The sequence below is a fragment of the Halichoerus grypus genome, chromosome 1, assembly GCF_964656455.1.
Source record: "Halichoerus grypus chromosome 1, mHalGry1.hap1.1, whole genome shotgun sequence".
NCBI lineage: Eukaryota > Metazoa > Chordata > Mammalia > Carnivora > Phocidae > Halichoerus > Halichoerus grypus.
In genome coordinates, this window is record NC_135712.1 from 130,381,421 (window position 1) to 130,404,345 (window position 22,925).

General features: G+C 37.2%; 1 protein-coding gene across 8 annotated transcripts in view; it reads right to left on the reverse strand.

The window, feature by feature from the left end:
- Positions 1-22,925, reverse strand: part of TBC1D5 (TBC1 domain family member 5) — a 567,676-nt gene that overhangs the window by 101,053 nt on the left and 443,698 nt on the right. For all 8 annotated transcript variants that reach the window (XM_078072157.1, XM_078072131.1, XM_078072109.1 and 5 more), the window contains one exon: positions 22,166-22,272. In XM_078072157.1, coding sequence (XP_077928283.1) covers positions 22,166-22,272 — 107 coding nt within the window. The remainder of the gene's footprint in view (positions 1-22,165; positions 22,273-22,925) is intronic.

The window sequence follows — 22,925 nt, forward strand, 5'->3', positions numbered from 1 at the left end:
TAAACCAAAGAGTTTGCCAGAGTCTGGCTTTTAAAGAAACAGCTGAAGAGGTGATACAATACTATATATAGAAAACCTTAAAGACTCCATCAAAAGCTACTAGAACTGACAAATGAATTCAGTAAGTTTGCAGGATATAAAAACTACAGAAATCTGTTACATTTCTGCACTAATGATGAGGCAGCAGAAAGAAAAATTAAGAAAACAATCCCATTTACAATTGTACCAAAAAGAATAAAATACCTAGGAATAAACTCAGTCAAGGAGATGAAAGACCTGTACTCTGAAAACTATAAAACACTGATGAAAGAAATTGAAGATGACAAACAAATGGAAAGATATTCCATGCTCATGATTTGGGAGAACAAATATTGTTAAAATATCCATACTGTCCAAAGCAATCTACAGATTTAATGCAATCCTATTAAAATACCAACAGCATTTTTCATAAAACTAGAAAAATAATCCTAAAATTAGCATGAACCACAAAAGACCCTGGATAGCCAAAGCAATCTTGAAAAAGAACAAAACAGGAGGTACCACAACCCTAGATTTCAAGTCTACTACAAAGCTATACTAATCAAAACAGTATGGAATTGGCACAAAAACAGACACATAGATCAACAGAACAGGATACAGAGAGCCCAGAAATAAATTCACGATTATATGGTCAATTAATCTATGACAAAGCATCAAGAATATGCAATGGGAAAAAGACAGTCTCTTCAACAAATGCTGTTGGGAAAACTGGACAGAAACATGCAGATGAATGAAACTGGACCACTTTCTTACACCGTACACAAAAATAAACTCAAAATGGATTAAGGACCTAAATATGAGACATGAAACTACAAAATTCCTAGAAGAGAGCACAGGCAGTAATTCCTCTGACATTGCCCATAGCAACATTTTTCATGATATGTCTCCTAAGGCAAGAAAAATAAAAGCAAAACTAAACTATTGGGACTAAAGCAAAAAAAACAAAAAACAAAAAACCTTCTGCACAGCAAAGGAAACAACAAAATAAAGAGATAACCTACTGGATGGGAGAAGGTATTTGCAAATGATATATCCGGATAAGGGGTTAGTATCCAAAATATACACAAGAACCTAAACAACTCAATACCAAAAAACACACAAATAAAAAATGGGCAGAAGAAGACATGAACTGACATTTCTCTAATGAAGACATACAGATGGCCAACAGACACACGAAATGATGTTCAGTATCACTCATCATCAGGGAAGTAAATCAAAACCACAATGAGCTAACACCTCACACCTGTCAGAATGGCTAAAATCAACAATACAAGAAACAGCAAATGTTGGTGAGGACATGGAGTAACAGAAACCTCAAGCACTGTTGGTGGGAATGCAAAATGGTGCAGCCACTGTGGAAAACAGTAATGGAGGTTTCTCAAAAACTTAAAATAGAATTACCATATGATCCAGTAGTTCCACTACTGGGTATTCACCCAAAGAATAAGAAAACTATAATTCAAAAAGATACATGCACCCCTATTGTTGTTGCAGCATTACTTAGAATAGCCTAATTATGGAAGCAGCTCTAGTGTCCACTGATAGATGAGTGGATAAAGAAGATGTGATATATATATATATATTTATATATATATATATATATATATATATATATATATATATATATATATAATGGAATACTACTCAGCCATAAAAAAAGAATGAAATCTTGCCATTTGCAACAACATGGATGGATCTAGAGAGTATAATGTTAAGTGAAATAAGTCAGTCAGAGGAAGACAAATACCATATGATTTCACTCATATGTGGACTTTAAGAAACAAAACAAAGAAAAAACTGGTGGTTGCCAGAGGGAAGGTGGGTGGGGGGAATGGGTGAAATAGGGGAAGGGGATTAAGAGTACACTTATCCTGATGAGCACTGAGTAATGCAGAGAATTGTCAAATCATTAACACTGTATGTTAATTATACTGAAATTAGAAAAAAAATAAAAAGAAAATAGTTGCAGAGAAGTACGGTGAAAAATTATCTGACCTGCAGGTATGCATGAATAACGAAAGGCTCAGAGAGAAGGCATTTCTTAAATGCCCACGCAAGTCCTTTCCTTGTATGAGAGCTGAAGCCAAAGAGGCTACCATTATGTGCATTTGGGAAAGAAACTCCCAAAAGGCTGATGGGCAGTGAGTGTGATCTCACAGTGCTCTCGAAGTCTGTCCAGATGAACAGAATCCTAACTCACCAGATCCAATTACGCACTACTATCATGTCCACAGTTCAGGTAACAGATGAAAAGCAGTGCAGTGAGCAGTCACAGGAGCGGCCTGTTGTAAGAGGAAACCCCAGGAAGCAGGAGTGCACACGGCCAGCCACGACGATCTGACCGCCCCTGTGTGATGGCTTATCTCACGGACCAGCAGCTGCTTGAGTGGCCAGGGAGGACACTTGCTTTATAAAGTGAGAGACGAGCAATTTCATGAACTTTTCTCAATTGAGTTGAACTGTCTGCAGGCAACAGGTTGTATGACTTTTGTTTTGTTTTTGTGGCCTGGGTCTTCGGAGGAGTTTTCCTAGGAAATAGTGAGGAGCTGGATGTCATTTTAAAACCAATGAGCGCCAATGACGCCAGATGGAAAAGGAAGGTTGTGAAGTTGCTGAAAGGGGAGAGGCCGAGGGGGCGATCCAAGCAGAGGGAAGAGAATGCAGAGCTGGTGGAAAGGTAATAGGGAAAGAAACAGCCCTTTGTCTCCATTCATTCATCCACCCACCCATGAATTCTTCGGTCCAGAGAGTTCCTATGTGTTAGGCACTTGCTAGCTAACTGGGTGTACAGTGGTGACACCTCAGTCATGACTCGGCCCTGACGGAGCTTATATTAGAGGATGAGACATCAAACAAATACATCTATCAATGTCGGACTGTAGCTGTGCTGAACACTTAGAAAAGGAGACATATGGTGCTATGAAAGTGCAAAATAGGAAAATTGTACTTCGTCAGGGAAATAAGGGAGGACTTCTCAGAGGAAGTGACAATGGAAGAGCAATCTGAAGAAAAGTAATTAAACTATGCTTGTGTTGTGAGGGGAGGGTTATGGGGAGAAGCAGTGCAGCATGGTGAGGAAAGAATGCACTTACTGATTTTGTCATTCTAGAGCTCTCATCAGCTATTAAAATGTTAACTTCTATGCAACATAGTATTAGAAGTCCTAGCCACAGCAATCAGACAACAAAAAGAAATAAAAGGCATCCAAATCGGCAAAGAAGAAGTCAAACTCTCACTCTTTGCAGATGATATGATACTTGATGTGGAAAACCCAAAAGACTCCACCCCAAAACTGCTAGAACTCATACAGGAATTCAGTAAAGTGGCAGGATATAAAATCAATGCACACAAATCAGTGGCATTCTTATACACCAACAACAAGACAGAAGAAAGAGAAATTAAGGAGTCGATCCCATTTACAATTGCACCCAAAACCATAAGATACCTAGGAATAAATCTAACCAAAGAGGCAAAGAATCTGTACTCAGAAAACTATAGAATACTCATGAAAGAAATTGAGGAAGACACAAAGAAATGGAAAAACGTTCCATGCACATGGATTGGAAGAACAAATATTGTGAAGATGTCAATGCTACCTAGAGCAATCTACACATTCAATGCAATCCCCATCAAAATACCATCCACTTTTTTCAAAGAAATGGAACAAATAATCCTAAAATTTGTACGGAACCAGAAAAGACCCCGAATAGCCAGAGGAATGTTGAAAAAGAAAAGCAAAGCTGGTGGCATCACAATTCCGGGCTTCAAGCTCTATTACAAAGCTGTAATCAAGACAGTATGGTACTGGCACAAAAACAGACACATAGATCAATGGAACCAAATAGAGAGCCCAGAAATGGACCCTCAACTCTACGGTCAGCTAATCTTCGACAACACAGGAAAGAAAGTCCAATGGAAAAAAGACAGTCTCTTCAACAAATGGTGTTGGGAAAATTGGATAGCCACATGCAGAAGAATGAAACTGGACCATTTCCTTACACCACACACAAAAATAAACTCAAAATGGTTGAAAGACCTCAATGGGAGACAGGAGTCCATCAAAATCCTAGAGGAGAACACAGGCAGCAACCTCTTCGACCTCAGCCGCAGCAACTTCTTCCTAGAAACATCACCAAAGGCAAGGGAAGCAAGGGCTAAAATGAACTATTGGGACTTCATCAAGATAAAAAGCTTTTGCACAGCAAAAGAAACAGTTAACAAAACGAAAAGACAACTGACAAAATGGGAGAAGATATTTGCAAATGACATATCAGATAAGGAGCTAGTATCCAAAATCTATAAAGAACTTATCAAACTCAACACCCAAAGAATAAATGATCCAATCAACAAATGGGTAGAAGACATGAACAGACATTTTTCCAAAGAAGACATCCAAATGGTCAACAGACACATGAAAAAGTGCTCAACATTGCTTGGCATCAGGGAAATCCAAATCAAAAGCTCAATGAGATATCACCTCACACCAGTCAGAAAGGCTAAAATTAACAAGTCAGGAAACGACAGATGTTGGCGGGGATGCGGAGAAAGGGGAACCCTCTTATACTGTTGGTGGGAATGCAAGCTGGTGCAGCCACTCTGGAAAACAGTATGGAGGTTCCTCAAAAAGTTGAAAATAGAGCTACCATATGATCCAGCAATTGCACTACTGGGTATTTACCCCAAAGATACAAATGTAGGGATCTGAAGGGGTACATGCACCCCTGTGTTTATAGCAGCAATGTCCACAATAGCCAAACTATGGAAAGAGCCAAGATGTCCATTGACAGATGAATGGATAAAGAAGATGTGGTGTGTATATATATATACACACACACACACACACACACACACACACACACACACACACACACACAATGGAATATTATGCAGCCATAAAAAGGAATGAACATTTGCAACGACGTGGATAGAACTGGAGGGTATTATGCTGAGCAAAATAAGTCAGTCAGAGAAAGACATGTATCATATGATCTCACTGATATGAGGAATTCTTAATCTCAGGAAACAAACTGAGGGTAGAGTGGTGGGGGCTGGGAGGGATGGGGTGGCTGGGTGATAGACATTGGGGAGGGTATGTGCTATGGTGAGCGCTGTGAATTGTGTAAGACTGTTGAATCGCAGACCTGTACCTCTGAAACAAATAATATATTATATGTTAAAAAAAAAAGAAGATAGCAGGAAGGGAAAAATGAAGGGGGGAAATCGGAGGGGGAGACGAACCATGAGAGACTATGGACTCTGAGAAACAAACTGAGGGTTCTAGAGCGGAAGGTGGTGGGGGGATGGGTTGGCCTGGTGATGGGTATTAAAGAGGGCACGTTCTGCATGGAGCACTGGGTGTTATACGCAAACAATGAATCATGGAACACTACATCAGAAACTAATGATGTAATGTATGGTGATTAACATAACATAATAAAATAAAAAAAAGGAAAGAAATGTTAACTTCTTTTTCTAGACTGTACTATTTAATGACTAATGATTCTAGAACCATCCCACTTTATCTGTATATAAGTTACATAGAAAGCAATATACAATTTAAAAAAAAATCAACAAGTAATAATATGCTGTATCATTAAATTATCTGGGAAGTTTTCTATGTGAATGAAAACTTTTAAAATTATGAGGTTTAAAAGTAACCTTATTCATTGTGGACACCAATTAAACACTAAATTTAAAGAAAAAAACCCACAGCTTAAATATGCCATAAATAGACTCAAGTCCATTTAGTCTTGCTTCTTTTTCTTGGAGAAAGTACACATAGCATCAGCTATCCTCTACTGGGTGCCAGATCATACTGGGCCCATTTACAAATACTATTTCATAGTCACTGGATTTTTGTAACAAATGCATCACCATTTTACAGGTAAAAAATAACCAGGTTCAGAATGGTACTTAGGAGTCTCACCAAAGTCCTGGAGATAATAACCAAGGAACGGAATCCCTTTCTATCTTCAAACTTCTCCTGGCTACAAATACCAGTGTCTGCTCTCATTTATGTAAAGGTTCATGAAAGTTTGAAGAACACTGTTAATTAATTCTGTTTTCTTTTTGGGCTAAATAATCTCAGATCCAAGTATATGCTCTTGATCATTTTTTCCTAGCTTTATCTGTGTTTCTTCTAAATAATCAGTTTATATATTTTCAAATAATATTTCACAATGTGTCACATCTCAAAATTAAGAATGAAAACCTGGACTTACTACTTTAGTAAGGTTCTGGTTGACAAATGCCACATTGTCTATGTATTTGATAATAATTATCCCTTGGTTATCAACAGCACTATGTTACTAATTTATTTTCAACCGTGGGTTCCACATTCTCTCTCCTTCTCCCTTTCTAATTCTCAATCATCTACAATCTTGTTGCTTCTCTTTTATATTTTTCATGGCATCGTTTCAGAATGAAAGGACACTTTTATTTCCCCTTCAATGTGTACCCTAAATACGTCAGCAATTTTCAACAGCATTATTCGTTTTTAATTTTAGTTGATCTCTTTACAAAATTTGTCACTAACCATTTCCATGTTCTTGGGATTATCTATTCTTAAACCACTGTAATTCTGTCTTCTCATGGTTTTCCCACATTCTGAATTTTCTCCATATGCTCCTTCCTCATGCCCCTACTGCTATGTCCTACGATTCCTATCCCAGTTCTCTTCTCATCTCCCCAACATATCATTCCTTGAGATGACCTGTAATACCTCAATTACAATTAATGTCCATATTCCACGATTTCTAAATCTCTATCTCTGGTTCAAAGCTCTCCTTTGAACACTAGACACACATTTCCCCCAGTTGCCTTCTGGACACTTCTACCTGGATATCCCACAACCTACTCAAAATCAACTCATTATCCAACCTTCTTATACTTAGCTACTCTTGCAAACTTGCTCATCCAAACATTTTCCCACCAACTCAGTCAATAGCTGGATACCTGGGAAATACAATGAATTGCTCACCACCCATAGCTAATTATTCACTAAGCCTTGTTGATACTCTCTTAAATTATCCTTCAAGTTATCCTCTACATTTTCTGTTTTCAAGAAGCTCACAATTAAATCTTAGTTTAAAAAAAAAGAAAGGAAGGAGAGAAAACAGGAGAAAGAAACAGAATGCTCATACTATTGCAGTTTGCTTTCTTATACCAAAATGAATGGTTGGTAGAAAATGACAATAATTTTAATAAAAATATTCATACACACACATTAAATCATCCAGGACACCAAACTGTATTTCCTCTGCGATAATGAAATCTCTTCTCCCTTGTTCAATCAGAGGTCAGTTTCTTCTGAGTAAGTCCTAAATATATTCTGAAATTTAGGTTTTGTTCAGTGCTGTTTCCTACATAGTTGGTTAGTCTTAGAACTCAAACGAAAGAAAGTTCAAAAAGAGAGCTTAAATAAGATGTTATCAATTAAATAAATTAAGTAGTTGATCTCAAATTAATAGCTGACATTCTCATCAGCGGGTCCTCTTGTAAGTGGAATATAAACTAGATACATTCAATTATAACCTTTATGAGAAAATCTGGTGGGATTTCTTCAGATACTAGCTGGAAAGATGAGGCTAAAGGGTTTATCTCTTTCCTGGGTTTATGAAAACAACTCCAACCATTCCTGTCATTTTTCTGCCTTCTTCAAATTTTCCCATTTGGCGCTATTCCCCAATGATAGCTCAAGCCAGGTAAGCACCATACAACTTTTACTTTAAGTGAAGTAATTTGAAATACTCTCTATTTTTATTGCTATCGTTATAGAAAGAAAGAGGGAAGTGATGAATAAGGTACTTGTATTACAATAGGAACTTTAAGAAAAGGCCAGAATCAAATCACTAACAACCCCAACTTATAACGTGATGATGGTCAGACCTATGGCTGACAATTTTGTGAAACATCTTATAGCTCTCAACTTCATCAATTCATATCTCTTCAACACGTTTTCAGTAAACACTACAGAGGATAAACTTGAAGGGGCTCTCAAAAAGCTAAGAATGACAGTGTGTAGAGAAAAACCTGAAGCCTAACTCCTGATTTATTGAAGCAACCATGCAGTAAAAAGATGTTAGTGTCAGTATCCCTGAAATGGTGGGTGAAGAGACAAGTATTTCCAATTTTCCTTTTCAGAAATCAAGTTTATTAATGATTACGAATAACTAATCTGAGGTGCACCCAACAACTATGGGAAGGTCAAATGGTAAAATTAACACAAAGTACCTCTGAACAGAGGTATGCAAAGCCTTCCTGAAAAGACCAGGTGGTTTTCAGGTTAACAAGGTCTGACTATATTCCTTACATGTTTAATATATATCAAAAGCAAAAAGATGTCAGTCAAAAAGGGCCTGCCAAGGAAGCAGAGAAAAGTAGTCAAAGAGGCACATATGGGCAGAGTCAGTGGGAGAGAGAGCCTGAGTTAGTGGTTAATAGGCCATGCACTTTCTAGGACCACAGGAAGACTATCCTTACTGTGGAGTAGGTATGCTAGGCTCTCATAGCCTGGTTTCACTAAATATGCCTACCCATCTGCATGCATCTGACAGTAGGCCCTCCAAGGAGCTCTGATTCTAACTGCATTTTCCATGTAGGTCTACAGTATGGCGGTCAAAATAGTTCAATAACTTGTTTTTTTTCCCCCCTCACTGTAAGTAATCTGATAATGACGTGGCATCCCTCTAAGTCTGCCAACAGGAAGTGAATGGGGTGGACATGGGGCATGAGGATGTCAGTCTTAAAGATGTTCTATCACTGTAGATAGAGAAAGGGACATACTGGCTCCACACATCAGCCTTTTGAGCTCAGTTTTGGGAGTATGTCTCTGAGAGATGGCCTGGTTTTTCGGAGAGTGCTAACAAAATCAGATTTCTCAGATTGTGAGATTTAAGATCACAAGCTTCCCACTATGATTTTAGCTTTTCCCTTAGAGGGGGCCCTTTCAAACAGCAGAAGAGGTAAAGCAACCAGAAGCATTCTCATTTTAGAAAGCCACTGGCGGATTACCTGCTTCCTCCTCTTCTTGGGCACGTGGCTCAATTACATTTTCCAAAGTCGTATGTGGTTAGAGATAGCCAAAGGTTGAGTTCCAGCCAGTGGAATGTGGTGAAAGTGATGCATGCCATCTGCAGGCCTTGCTTTAAAAACTCCCAAGGACTATCCTCCTAGCTATTTTTCTTACCTGTTGGGGATGTCAATGTACTGGGTGACCCTGGAAGGTCAAAGTTGAAAACAGCAGGGTTAGCAGAAGCCCAAAGAATTGTGTGACTATGAGACACTCCCACCCCTGACTTATAATGGATTGCCACTTGGGTGAAACTTAAACATCTACTGTGGGAAGCCACACAAACATAGGGGTTCATTTGTTACAGCAGCTGATCAACCTTAATACACTGTAACAACTAAACTGAATGATCATTGTAGTATGCACACATTTATTCTCAAGTAGAAAAGTTGTCCAAGATGACTTTCTTTTTCAGCTGCTTAATTCTTATTCATATTCTCATATATTTGCTTTCTCTGTCTCTCTCTCTCTCCCTTTCTTCTGCATTTCACACTGTCATTCTTAACCCCATGAACTGGCTCTCTCGACTGGTTTACTTTTATTTTTTATTTTATTATTTTTTTGTCTTATCTTCCACCTAAGTGGTAGCCATTATAGTCACATGGTTAAGGAAAGAACTCAAAGATCAGTTTCATTATAGAAAAGCAATTAATATTATTTTTATACTTTTTCCCCAACACTTTCACTGGGTACTGCACTTCAGGAACCTGGAGGCTAGACTTGGCAAACTAACAACAGACCAATTTTCAAATTCAGTATTCAGTGTGAATAAATGTGAAATCAGAAGTAAACAACCTGTCCTTGGAAGGATAATCAAGTTGAAATGCACTGTATTGTGTTTACTACACAAGACCAAACAACTCATCTTAATTTTCCTTGTGGCTACAGAGAAAGTGGGGGGGAAATGGTGAGTGTGGAGGTACTGAGAAAGTTCTGTCCCAGGAGTCTGCAGGGAGAGTGAGGCCAAGGAGAAGGATGTCAGATGGCTCCAGATTGGGAGTGGAGCCTGGGGACTGGTCTTAGCTACGCCACTGAATTCTGGATGATTTTGGGTATTTCACCTCACCCTCATCAAGGCCTCAACAGGAAATGAAGGTATAATTATATGATCGATCTCTAGAGTCTCAACTACCTCTAAAGAAATTGCAAAATGCATCATGTTCCTATAACTGAGTGTCTTAAAGGCCCTACTTTGTAATTATTAGTACCATCTACAAAAAGTGCATAATGAGTCCAAATGATGATAACACAACAAGAGGACTAGGATGGAATAGGTATACTTCTCAGTGAAAGTCAATGGTCTAGAAGATATTAAATTATCAGTTTAATTAGAGGAGTTCAGGGTAACTCTCTCACTCACACGGATAAAGGTAAGGCCTGTGTCTTTCCAAGCTGTCTCTGCTAACGTGTGTGTCTATGGGGACTCCAGAATTGTATGTGCACTGGGAAGCAGCCTTAAGATTCTCATCCTAGCTAAGCATTAGAATCAACTGGATCAGTATTTAGGAGCTACTGGTCTAGAGCAGGGATCCCTCAACTTTCATTATTCCTATTCTAGTTAAAACGGGGTGTGTGCGTGTTTGTACCCTCAATATGTGCGTATTTATTTATTTCCAAGTCATACGCATGTACCATTTGTACTAATCTATTATGTACATGAGAAAATATATGTATGTACAATAGAATTTTTAAATGAGATAGAGATGAAATAAATTATAAATTAATTTTCATAATAGTTTACTTATAATGGTAATTTTTGCTCTTCCTAAAAATACATGTTTAGCATATATTGATGTGACTGAACATGCTTCTTTACTTTTTGAAAATCTTAGTTAAATGCTTTGTGAGAGTCAGTTTTTGTCAATGACACTCCAGAAAAAGCTACCTTACAAAGAGTCACAGGTCTGAATGGAGGAAGGATATTATTTGCTTCCCTTGCTAAAGTATGGCATTCATTGTGCAATCTACCAATTACGCCAAGATTTTTGTTTTCGTTAAACTAATACAATTTCTATCTTCCTTCATATTAATCAGCTTGCATTGAGGATCTCCAGAGAAACAGAACCAATAAGATATATATGGATATATAAGAAGAAATTTATTATGGGAAGTGGCTCATGTGATAGTACTGAGGCTGAGATATGCTAAAATCTGCCAACTGCAAGCTAGAGAACCAAGAAAGCCAGCGGTGTAATTCGGTCCAAGTTCCAAGGTCTGAGAACTGGGGTGTGGAAAGAGGGAAGTGTAGGTGGACCAGTTGGGGGGAGGTCAGGGAAAGACTGGGGTGACATGCTGGTAAGTCCTGGAATCTCAAGGCCCAAGAACCAGGAAAATCAGATGTCCTAGGGTAGGAGAAGATGGACGTCCCAGCTCCACAGTTTGCCCTTCCTCCACCTTTTAGTTCTGTTTGGGCTCTCAAGAGACTGGATGATAGCTGTCTACACTGGTGAGGGGAAATCTTTACTTAGTCTACTGATTCAAATGCTAACCTGTTCTGGAAATACCATCACAAACACACTCAGAAATAATGTTTTACCAGCTTTCTGGGTTTCCTTAGCCCAGTCAAGATGACATAAAATTAACCATTGTACAGCTCTTAAAATTTAACTGGAGGATATTATGTTTCTGTATTTTAAAAAACAGATTCAAACTTGACTTCACCGCTTCATTTGGGATACGAGTAACCAAGTTAGAAAATTCTGTTCCCATAACTTTTTAGTGTACCTAGAAAGTTTTAAATAAATTATACACTTAAATTGTTTTTGGCAAGAACACTGCAAATGGATGAAACGTTTCCAAATATTCAAATTTAAAATGTTCTTTCCATAGCATGAATTTCTTTGAAAAAGCTCCTATTTTCTCTCATTATTAAAATGAGAATCTTAATTTGAAGAGACAAATTATTTATTTTTTTAAAATATTTGCACGGTAACATATTACTAACAGCTACTCATCACAACAGAGGTAAGCAAATTTGAAGTATATATATTTTTTTTTTCAGAAAGAAATCTTTTAAGTATGTTAGCAAAAGATATCTAGTGAACCTGCAATAGATGTCCATGGTCCCTGACATCTCTTTGGTATTGTAAATATCCCATCATTTAAGATAACACAGCCCATAAATCCACTTAACTGGGCATATGGAAATGGCAATAGGCACAAGGTAGTGAAAGCAAAGAGAGAAGGAAGGAGGCCACTGTCAATGCCTTTGTGTAGAAAAGTCTCGTCTTCCTTTGCAAGACCTCCTAGGTGACAGATACATGACTGGCTGACACATGCGCCTTGTGAAGACACCAATATGAATTTGTGCATTAAGAAGTAAAGCTCAGTTTTTCTTTTTTTTTTTAGAAAAGTGACTATGAATAGAAGTTCCATAGTTTCTTCCCATACTCCACTGGATGATCTCTGTGTAGTCACTGCATATGCACGTACTGCACTTTTAAAACCACTGGTTTAGAGCCAGGCTTCTGTTTTTAGATGTCTGGCTTTCAGTTTGTGTCATAACTTTTCTCTCAATCTAGTGTCTGTTTCTTAAAGTGCTGTCCGCAGCTGAGCAGTTTCGGAACAGTTACAAATGCAGATTTCTGGGTCTTATTACAGAGCTATTTACACTAGAATGTCTGGGAATCTGTATTTATAACAAGATCCCACAGGTGCTTCTTTGTCACACCACAGTTTAAGATCCACTGCATTAGACTGCAATCCTTGTGCTGAGGGGACCGTGTCCCCCTAATTCATTATATCCCCAGGACCCGGCACAGGAAGCGATAAACAGTTGCTGAACTGAAGCGCAATGAACAGCATAAATTCTCCTCTGGCAGAGAGCTTGAGGGTTTGGTTGGGAGTTATTAGTCAACATACGTTCATTCACTCACTCATCCACCCATTATTGTAGGTACTTGGGTAACAGAATATAAAACAGACCAAACACACTTCTGTCATGGCGTTGATACATCAGCAGGGGAGACAGAAAATAAAAAATAACATAATATACAAATGATCTACTCTGATAGAAGGTGATCATTGCCATGGAAAGGAGAATAGAGCAGGCTAAGGGGATCAGGTGTGCTGGTGTAGGGGGTCATGGGGGCAGGGCAACTGCACGGTGCTCCCACTGAGAAGACTGCACCTTAGCCAAGACTTAAGAGGTGAGAGCATCAACCAAGTGGCTATTCCTTTCACTTGCCACAAATCCTGTTCATCCTTCTTTACATGATTCAGGACTTCCGAGACATTTTACATGCTACTGGTACATGGCAGGAGCTCAGTAAATGTTGGCTAAATGAACAAATATACATGTTGGAGAAAGAAACAATGTGGAGAGATGAAACGATAAAGTTCCTCCTGAAACCAGGAAAATCAACCAAGTAAATAAAGAGCTACTCCAAATCATATGAAGCTACTTGGAAAATGTCATGAACAGCATCCAAGGACCTTGCTCACACATCAAATGCTAGACCGAACCCCCCTACACAGAGCCGAACTGGCCGGGGCCTGGAGTGCCGGCAGTGCTAGGCTGGTCTGAGCGAACTGTCGCTTGCAAATATCCGCAGACCTACCTGACATTTCCCTATGTAGTAATCACACAAATCATGAAATACACTTAAAAATCCTCTGTGATAAAATCTTTCGTGATTTTGTTTTGCTTTTGTTCTTGGAACAGATATAACTTCTTGCCTAAAGTATTTAAATAAGACAAAGTTAATTGATTATGGTTATGCAGTTTACTACTTGAATGCATTGACTTTGATTCCTATAAAATGGTATATTTAAAATTTTAAATTAGCAATACAATATTTACTGAGCTAAGATACTTAAGGGGCAAATAAAATATCTGTTGTGGCCACAACTACTTATATTAAAAAGAATTAGTTTTTTTTCCTATTTTGCCAGTTTTAAGTTTATAATCTTTTTGTCATACTCTGGGATCTATAACTTTCAATTTCTTGAAATTGTAACAGTAAGACAACTGTAGAAACAACTCCAAGTAGTGCCTTTTCTTTTTAAATAAGCTACTTCATCTACAGTAAGGAGAATAAGTGATTGGCTAGATTCTCACAGCATCTAGAGCTGCAAATGACTTTTAGAGATTATAGGCTAATTAAAGCCTCACCAGTCACCTATCCCTTTTTAAAAAAACAATTAATGAACCTGAATCTAAGGCAGCAAAAGGTTAAATGATTTCTCTGGGGGTAAAATGGCAAGTCAGCAGTGAAGCAGGGCCGACACTTCATTCCTTGGCCTCAGGGACGTATCAAAAACATATCGCTGTAACGTGTTGTAATACCTTAATGCTTTTACATTTGGGGCCTCCTAGTGCCTTTCTAAACACACAGGCATAGGATTAATAGCTTTAAAAGCTTAAGTAATCTATTTAAAATAAATATTTTCCCCCTAAAAACCTACATTTCCCTTACTTATAAGATATTAAATAAAAGGCAGGGGAATGGTTTGTAGATTTTATTTTATTTATTGTTAATCAGAACAGAATTAACCATGCATCCTAGTCTCTTCTTTAGTTATTTGAGGAAAAATAAATCACTGCTGCAATTGGTTGTTTCAGAGAAGAAACCCTTTCACCTAAAACATGCAGAGCAATCTTTGCCACAAAGTTTCACAGCTCTCTTTGGCCACCCAAAAGAAAAATCACTAAGCTTCCCAAGAGTGACTTCCAAGATTTAAACAAAGACATGCCTATTTTGAGCAAATATTATACTATGAGCAATTATTTATAGCCAATAAATCTAGTAAAAATCATTGGGATGAAATCTGCCTTACGCTGACTTTTCACTTAAACATACAACATTTGTTTATGCTGAATAGTAACACACAAATTGGAATACCATATAAATTAATGCCAAATAAAATACTATCGCATTAAGACACATTTGATAGACTTTTAAAAATGAGTGTGTGCTAATACACGAGGTACTGAGAGGGGACAATGTCATTCTCTAGGTCCCTGAGGGGGTCACCGAGTGAGTCTGGATGGAGAACTGCAAGGCCCAGCTTGGCCACTTGCTTCAGCAATTCTCAGGGGCTTTGCTTATGCTGTTTTCCTAAGACAGAGTAACATCTCCCAAGAAAATTCTTCAAAGCCCAGTCGGAATGCCTCTCCCAAGTGGAAGTCTTTCTGACTCTCAAAGTCCAAATTAGCTGTTCTTCCTGCAATACTCTCACTCAAGTTACATTCCATAACGATTAGTTCTTTACATCTATAAGGGACTATGTCCTAGTCCCATGGATTAATTCTCATGCTCTGCCCACAGTAGGTAATTAAAAAGTGTATCTGTTGAATTGTATCTTGCTAAAATAGGTCCAGAAGGGTTTACTGGGGTTATGTGGTCTAGCCTCTTCATTCTACAGTTCAAGAGAAGGAGTGAGTTGCCCAATACACACAGCAGGCTGTGATATGAGTGGAACCTGAATTCTGTGCTTCCCTCCTGTGGCTGCCACTGGGTTAGTGCTGTTGGAGCTCTAATCCCTGACCTAGCAAAGCACCTAGCAAAGCACTCATTTTGGTAGGTGAAAAAAGACTGGTCTAGTTCCCTTGTCACTACACAGTGAAGCAGAAAATTGATAAAATGAAAGCAACACTGACTGGTAGTGTATGGAAGGAAGCCAAGACAGTATTTTAAAAGACAGACATAATATATTTTCAGGAGCCTGGCCAATCTTCCTAACTCATGCAATGGCCTACTGGTCAGATCCATGTGACAGCACAGACGTCTGAATAAGTGAATGTGCTCTACCAAGTGAGCAACTCATTTAAGAAGAGTTCTTAGAACTTTTGGCTGAGAGTAAGAGTAGTTTGTAATGAGAGCATGTCTCACTCATCAGAAGAATCACCACAAAACCAGCTTTCCCTGGTTCGTCCATTGTCTCAGGCAGGTTCCCCCAAGCTCCTGGCTCTAGTCAAACTGTAGGTCTTCTTTCAGTTCCATCAACAGTCTTGGCACTTTTTTACTTTGGAATGTTTGCTGTTTCCCTGTCTGGAGACTTTTCTCCCTGTTCTCTGCCTGGCTGACGCCTTCTCCTCCATTAGTTCTCACCTAACATGGTATCTCCTCCAGAGAGAGGGCCTTTTGACCAACCTACATAATTAGGTCTTCACTCAGCCCAGATTCTTCCTCTTCTTCTTATTTTTATGATACCCTATTTGTATCCTTTATAACATATGAGAAATTGAGTACTTTCTTGTTTACTTGTGTATTATGATAAAGGCCACATCTTTTTCTATATATGTATCACCAGGATCTAAACAATGCCTGTTGAATTCTAGATAGTATACAATAAAGACTGGTTTGTTGAAGAAATAAATAAATTAAAAATATTTTTATAAAACAAATTCAAAATTATTTGAAGTCCCCAGTAAACCCTTAACAACTTTTGAGAAACACAATTCTACTTTATAAAATGCCTACAGTAAGAACAAATTTCAAATACTGGTTTAGTAAAGATTTTCAGATTACTTCTTTGCAGATTTTTGATAGTCACCATTTACTTCAGAAGTAAAACTTAAGGTTTTTTCAATGTTGCTCTATGTCAAAAAAGTCTATAACTGATTAATCACTAATACCTAAATATTAACAATAATAAACATCCAGTTGGCTGTAATCTAATGATAAAAAAAGAATGACATGTAGTTACATAGCTCAGATACAAAGAAAAAATATTTGAGGGGGAGACATTAACAGAGGAAAAAAAAAAAAATAGATTCTCAAAGAATGGCAGGTTTCAGAGAAATGCTCCAGCTTTTTAGGGAATAAAAAAAGGATGAAGAAAACAGAAGTAGCATTCTTTCTACAAGAGAAAATCCGATTAAAAACTAATACTGGAAAATCTGAACAGAACCTCTGATGTGTGGAACATCATGAAAAGTAAATAAATGGATGCTGTGCATCCTCCTCAAAGAGTTAATATATGTGGTTTTAAGTTCTTTACTACTCAGAGGGGAAAAAATTACAATACCATTACTGTGATACACATTTTCCAGCATTGTCACTTGACTGGTAGTAGGCTTGGATCCATTCACCATTTTTCAATTTGATACATTTTACCAAAGCCATTTGATATTTTTAAAAAGTAACACCTACAGTGGGGTTTTTTGGAATTAGAAGAGTAAAAATCTATTACCTGCATAAAATCTGAAAACTGAATATTTAGACTTTTTATAATTTAAAAAGGCAAAATTTAATATAACTCCAAATAAAAGCCAAAACAGAATTGGCCAAGCATAAGAACATTGTACACTATATTTTTTATAGTGTGTTTCTGTGTACAAGAATGACTATGAAATTAAATTGTCTTATTTCTAGCAATTTTCTTCCATAAACAATAGCAGTCACTGCTAAAAGGGTTGCTTGCAAACTTACTAGAAATATTTTTTGGAGAATATTCTAGTCTTCAAAACAAACAGTGGCTGTCAAATTCTTACTACATAATCTAAAATGTTAATCCATGTACTGTATTTCATTTGTAATAAGTCTTTGTGATAAGGTTAACACTTCAACACACAACACAAATAAGAGAACACCGAAAAATGAAAATTACTTTGCTTATGTTTCCGTATTAGAATTTTATTTGCTAAAGGGTAAAAACAGATTTGCAAAATTCACAGTTAACTTAAAACAATAGTTTTAAACCTTTTATTCCTAGCCCTTACTGCCTTCAGGAAGGAGAGAACATCTGGTTATTTAAGGAACACAATATGTTCACATTTTCTATGACTTTTGTTTCTAATTGGGTTTTTAAATTTTTTTTTTTTGAATTTGAACAACTAGTTAGAACAATGTTTTTTAATCACTTCATATTTTTCCGACTGTCCTCCTTCTATCCCTCCACTTCATTTAGTGGATTGTTTTTGGAAATCTGCTCAGTGGTTCTAATATGATAAACACAAGAAAATGAGAATTAGGAACATGGTCTGAGGAACTAAGTATAGAAACCGTACTTATGGTGAACAGAGTACAGGATGCTACAAACAGATATCTGACATTTGGTCTCTTTATATAGCATACATTTAAGAAAATTTCAAATAGTTCTAGGTCCACTTCACTTATATACATGGCAGTTTTATTTATTACAGATGCAAATTAAATGTCTATTACAAATTGAATAATTTTTATGACAGATACTAGTAAATAGGATTCTACTATTTTTAAAACTATAGTTCCTGTGTGGAAAGGTAGTTGGAAGACTTGGGTTCAATTGCTGGCTCTACCATTGACAAGCTGTATTAAATAAGTCTCTAACTTCACTTTGATCCTTAGTTTGTTCATCTACAGAAGCAGAAGCTGGATTAGATCTCTAGGTTCCTTGCAGTTCTGAAATTCTGACAGTCACAGTGAGGTATATTAACTAGATTCTTCGTTATGTCTTTTTTGTTCCATAATACTTCAAGGTGGTAATATGTTTTCAAACAATTCTGACACATAGTAAATTAAGGAACTAGATGCCCTTTAAGTTCAAGTTATAGGGTTCATTAACCATCCTGATAAAAATGGCAGCTGACAAATATACAATTGGCAATGGCTTCCATGGAATGTAGGTATGGGTTCCAGAAATACGTGAGGTGAGTGAGATCCACCTAGATTAGAGTCAGTATGGTGTACTGGAAGAGGCTTAGCAACTGCGTCAGAATTTAATTCTACCATTATTTTCTTAATACCAACTACTGCAGAACACATAGCTAAATGCTAATAAATGAGCAGGATCATACGGAATAATTGATGCAATAAATAAGCAAATAGCTAAAATATAAAGTTCTTATGGGGACTCAAAGGGGAAAACATGTCCTATCTAAGCCTGGGAATGGCTTCCTGAAGGAAGTAGAAGGTATGCTGGGAATCTTAGGAGGGGATGGATACATATAAGGGTCATGGAGCCATTCTAGCTAGCTTGGAACCTTACAAGTTTTTGGCCTAGGGAAAGCCACATAACCTTAATCTGTCTACACTGAAAAAGAATGAAGAAAGATAACCTGCTTTGCCTACCTCATAGCTTGTTGTAAGGACCAAATTAAGCACATCCAAGTGCTTAGAAACTATGAAGGAGGACGATCCTATTATTACATTTTACAGCCCCATTATTTCAGTCTGTTCAAATGAGAAATCTTTTCGCAGTAAAGCCTACATCTGATATAAAACAATTAAAGCCCAGTGTCTCATGCTCTAGTTGCCGAGTCTATTCTCAACTGAGCAATCTCCACTGGGATTTATGGAAAGCCGTAGGACAAAGTGCTTTTCTGAAGCTGGCAATGAACTTGGAGGGCTCAGAGTTCCTTGTTTATTTTTATTTTATTGAGTCTGTCAGCAGCACTCAACACTACTGTCACAAGGTACTGGACTATGTGAAAATGTACTTTCATGCCTCAAATCTCATCCTTCTACTAGTTCGCTTCACAGAGACTCGTGTGTTTATATACTTACTCTGATCTACTTGAATTGGGAATGATTCAGGTATTTTAAGTGTTTCATTGTTAATAATAAATAGAAAAAAATTAAGCACTCTGATGTTTGGATTTTTAGAGAATACGGGCGGGGTACTACCATCATCTTCCTTCCCCTTTTTTTCTTCCTTAGTATAAATGGCCTCCTATATGAATTTATAATGACATTAGTACACTGAAAACTCTGTCCACGTGTGGATTTCTATGTCATATATAAACTTGCTCTGTGTGTATATGTGTGTGTGTGTGTGTGTGTGTGTGTTCCATTTGTACCTTTGTAGCACTGGACTGGATCTTATTAGATCATTGTAAGTCAGCTTTTTGTGGACAAAGGAGCTCTGGTTGGGCGGGTCATTAGAGACAATTTAATTCAACCCCAAAAGAGAAGACCAAGATTCAGCAAGCATGAGTTTCCCCAAATCACAAGGATGGTTATTAGCAGAGTCAAGATTTGACCCAGTGTCCTGATTTCTAATTCAGTCTCCTTGTTCTTTAACTAAACCTATCACCTTGCTGGGTTAGCTATGTGAAAGCCCCTTAAACTATACAGCTTTCTTTATTTTTCCTATAGATAACATCATTCTATAAACTTGTTCTCAACAACCTTTTAAACGTGATTCTCTCCTCATCATCAATTTTTTCTGTCTCAGAAATATCAGCTTAAGGTCCTGTATTTTGGACCATTATCTTGATCATGTTTTTTTTTAAAGATTTTATTTATTTATTTGACAGAGAGAGACGCAGTGAGAGAGGGAACACAAGCAGGGGGAGTGGGAGCGGGAGAAGCAGACTCTCTGCTGAGCAGGGAGCCCGATGCGGGGCTCGATCCCAGGACCCTGGGACCATGACCTGAGCCGAAGGCAGACGCTTAACGACTGAGCCACCCAGGCGCCCTTGATCATGTTTTTACTTAGTTAGATCCTAAATGTAAAAGTGGGGAATACTGTTTTTTTAGAGATACTTATGCTATTTTTTTTCTCTTAATCCTTAGAGAATATATTTTTTAATGCTTATAGAATTGGCTTCATTATACTTAATATTATGTACACTACCTTATTGAGATAAAAAGTACTCTATTAAAATCATAGATTTTACTAATAACACTGATTGATTTGTTATATAGAATCCTACATCTAGAAGAGTGGATGATTCATAGCAAGATCAACCATATTTAGCCAGGGAGAAATTACCAAGATCGATAGGTTTAGATAACATATTCACTTCTCCCTTCAGTAAACCAAATAAATCATATAGGTAGAGAATTCAAATAGTTATTTTAACAGTTTTTTCCACACTCTGTATGATTCTAAGAATTCCTAATGCTGAGCTGATAGAGCTTACCTTAAGTTTACAGACCAAAACTCATATACCTCATTGACGAGTAACTGCATTCTTTTTTCCTTTTATAGATATTGTGGTTATTTTTATAAAACAAAATATGTAAAAATATGGGATTTTTTATCTTATAATCAGACTCCTAAGCCTTATCAGGAAAAAAAATATGCTATCTTATGTATCAGAGAAATGATGGATTATATTTCTGATACTTAATGAAATATTGTGTAGGAGAAATGATATAAAATTGTGTATTTTTGTACAAAATGGGTACAGGCACAAGGAAATAAAATCTTTTAAATCTATCAAAGAATAAATAGAGGTCATACTCAAATGTTGAAGTCAACAGCCGAGAGAAAAGCAGAAATCCTTTAGAATTAAAATTTACATTAAACTTGGAGGCCCAAGTCGATCAGACAGAGCTTGGCAATGGATCCACAGACAGACTGACTCAAAGACAGTTCGACAACTGCCAACATGACTGTTGGGAATTCTGCCAAGGAGCCAAAGGCTGGGATTACCACCCAATGCCTGGCATTCTCATACTTGTGTTTGAAGCTCTCTCTCTTATACTTCATCCAATATTTTTGTTTGGCTCAAAAGCATCAAGGATTCACAGATTTTTTTAGATCATTAAATGTTCTTATTTTCAAGAAATATAACATTAGTTGTAAAAGAGCACACTTTTTCTCTGAAGTGTAAAGAAAATTTTGGTGGCTTGCTTTAAGTTCAAATAGAGAAATCAGCATTAAAGTCTGTTTAAATCTTTATTTTATTAGGTTACTCTTCACCCACAAAATAAAAAATACATATTCCTCACATGAAATGATTTAGTATTTCATTGTGTCATAAACTTTTACAGAACCAGTCCTTTTTATAGCTCTAATGTCTTGGTCCTCAAATGGCCCCTGAAGCTCTCCCTGGATAAGTTGGTCCCTGGGAGGGGTACCAATGATAATGAAGTGTGGTTATAAGGAGAAGCAACTGCCGAACTACTCCCTTGAGTTATGAGGAAGGTAGAGGGCAGAACAACCTTCTGAGGGACAAGAGATGTGTGTTCCAGGTTCTCATGGCAATGTCCACTTAATTTACCTGCTAAGCTGCTAGCCAGTGAGGTATGTGAGTTTTGCCTACGTCTCTAGGCAAATTCTGTCATTAGGCAATTCACCTGTCATTGCACAAATTCTCCATTAGGAATTCTTGGGAGTCATGCTGAGAAACCAATTTTTCACCCAACTTAAAATTGTGCATATTCTCTTTGGAAAGCTTACCTTTGGATCTCGAAGGAACAGAGCCTTGAGAATCAGTGAGTGTACGTCCCCAATTAGTGGGTAATGCATCAGAAGGCCAAGACAGGTCTGGTAGTTACTAGAGATCACTAAATATTAAGAGGAAAAAAAAAAAAGAATTCAGAAGCAATACTGTTTAAGATGTTTGCATTACTTGAGAGTAAAAAAATAACAACTTAGATTCAAAGAAAGCAAACCAATAACTCAATTAATTTGATAAAAGGAAATAGGGAGAAGGGATCTCTACCAAATGGCCTTTGAAGCAGCACACTGTACTGTTAACTGCAATCTAATATCTAGCACTTATCCTCAGGGGGTGTTGGAAGAAGAGCCTCAGATACAGAGATGTGTACGTTTGCAATATAAATAAACTCTTAGAAGCATGCATATTTATTGCCATTTATATGTCTGTGTTTAAATGTCTCTAGTTTTGCTGCTTAGAAATTAGTAACAAAAATCTTATGAATGGGAAAGAACCAGTTTAAAATTCTCATAAAATAATATCTATCCTAATTATTATGCTTCATAAGTTACATGTTACATTTATTCTTTTATATATAAATATTACATAATTCAAAGTTTAAAAAATATAATTTCTTCCAATTATTTTTCTAAAGGTAATGAGAAATTTAGGGAGAGTATCTATGCAGCATTTCTTGGAGGAAAAATGTCAAAATCTTCACAGACAAGCCTAACTGTGTTCCTTAGACTGTCATTTAATTTTTTTCCCAAATCAACCTAA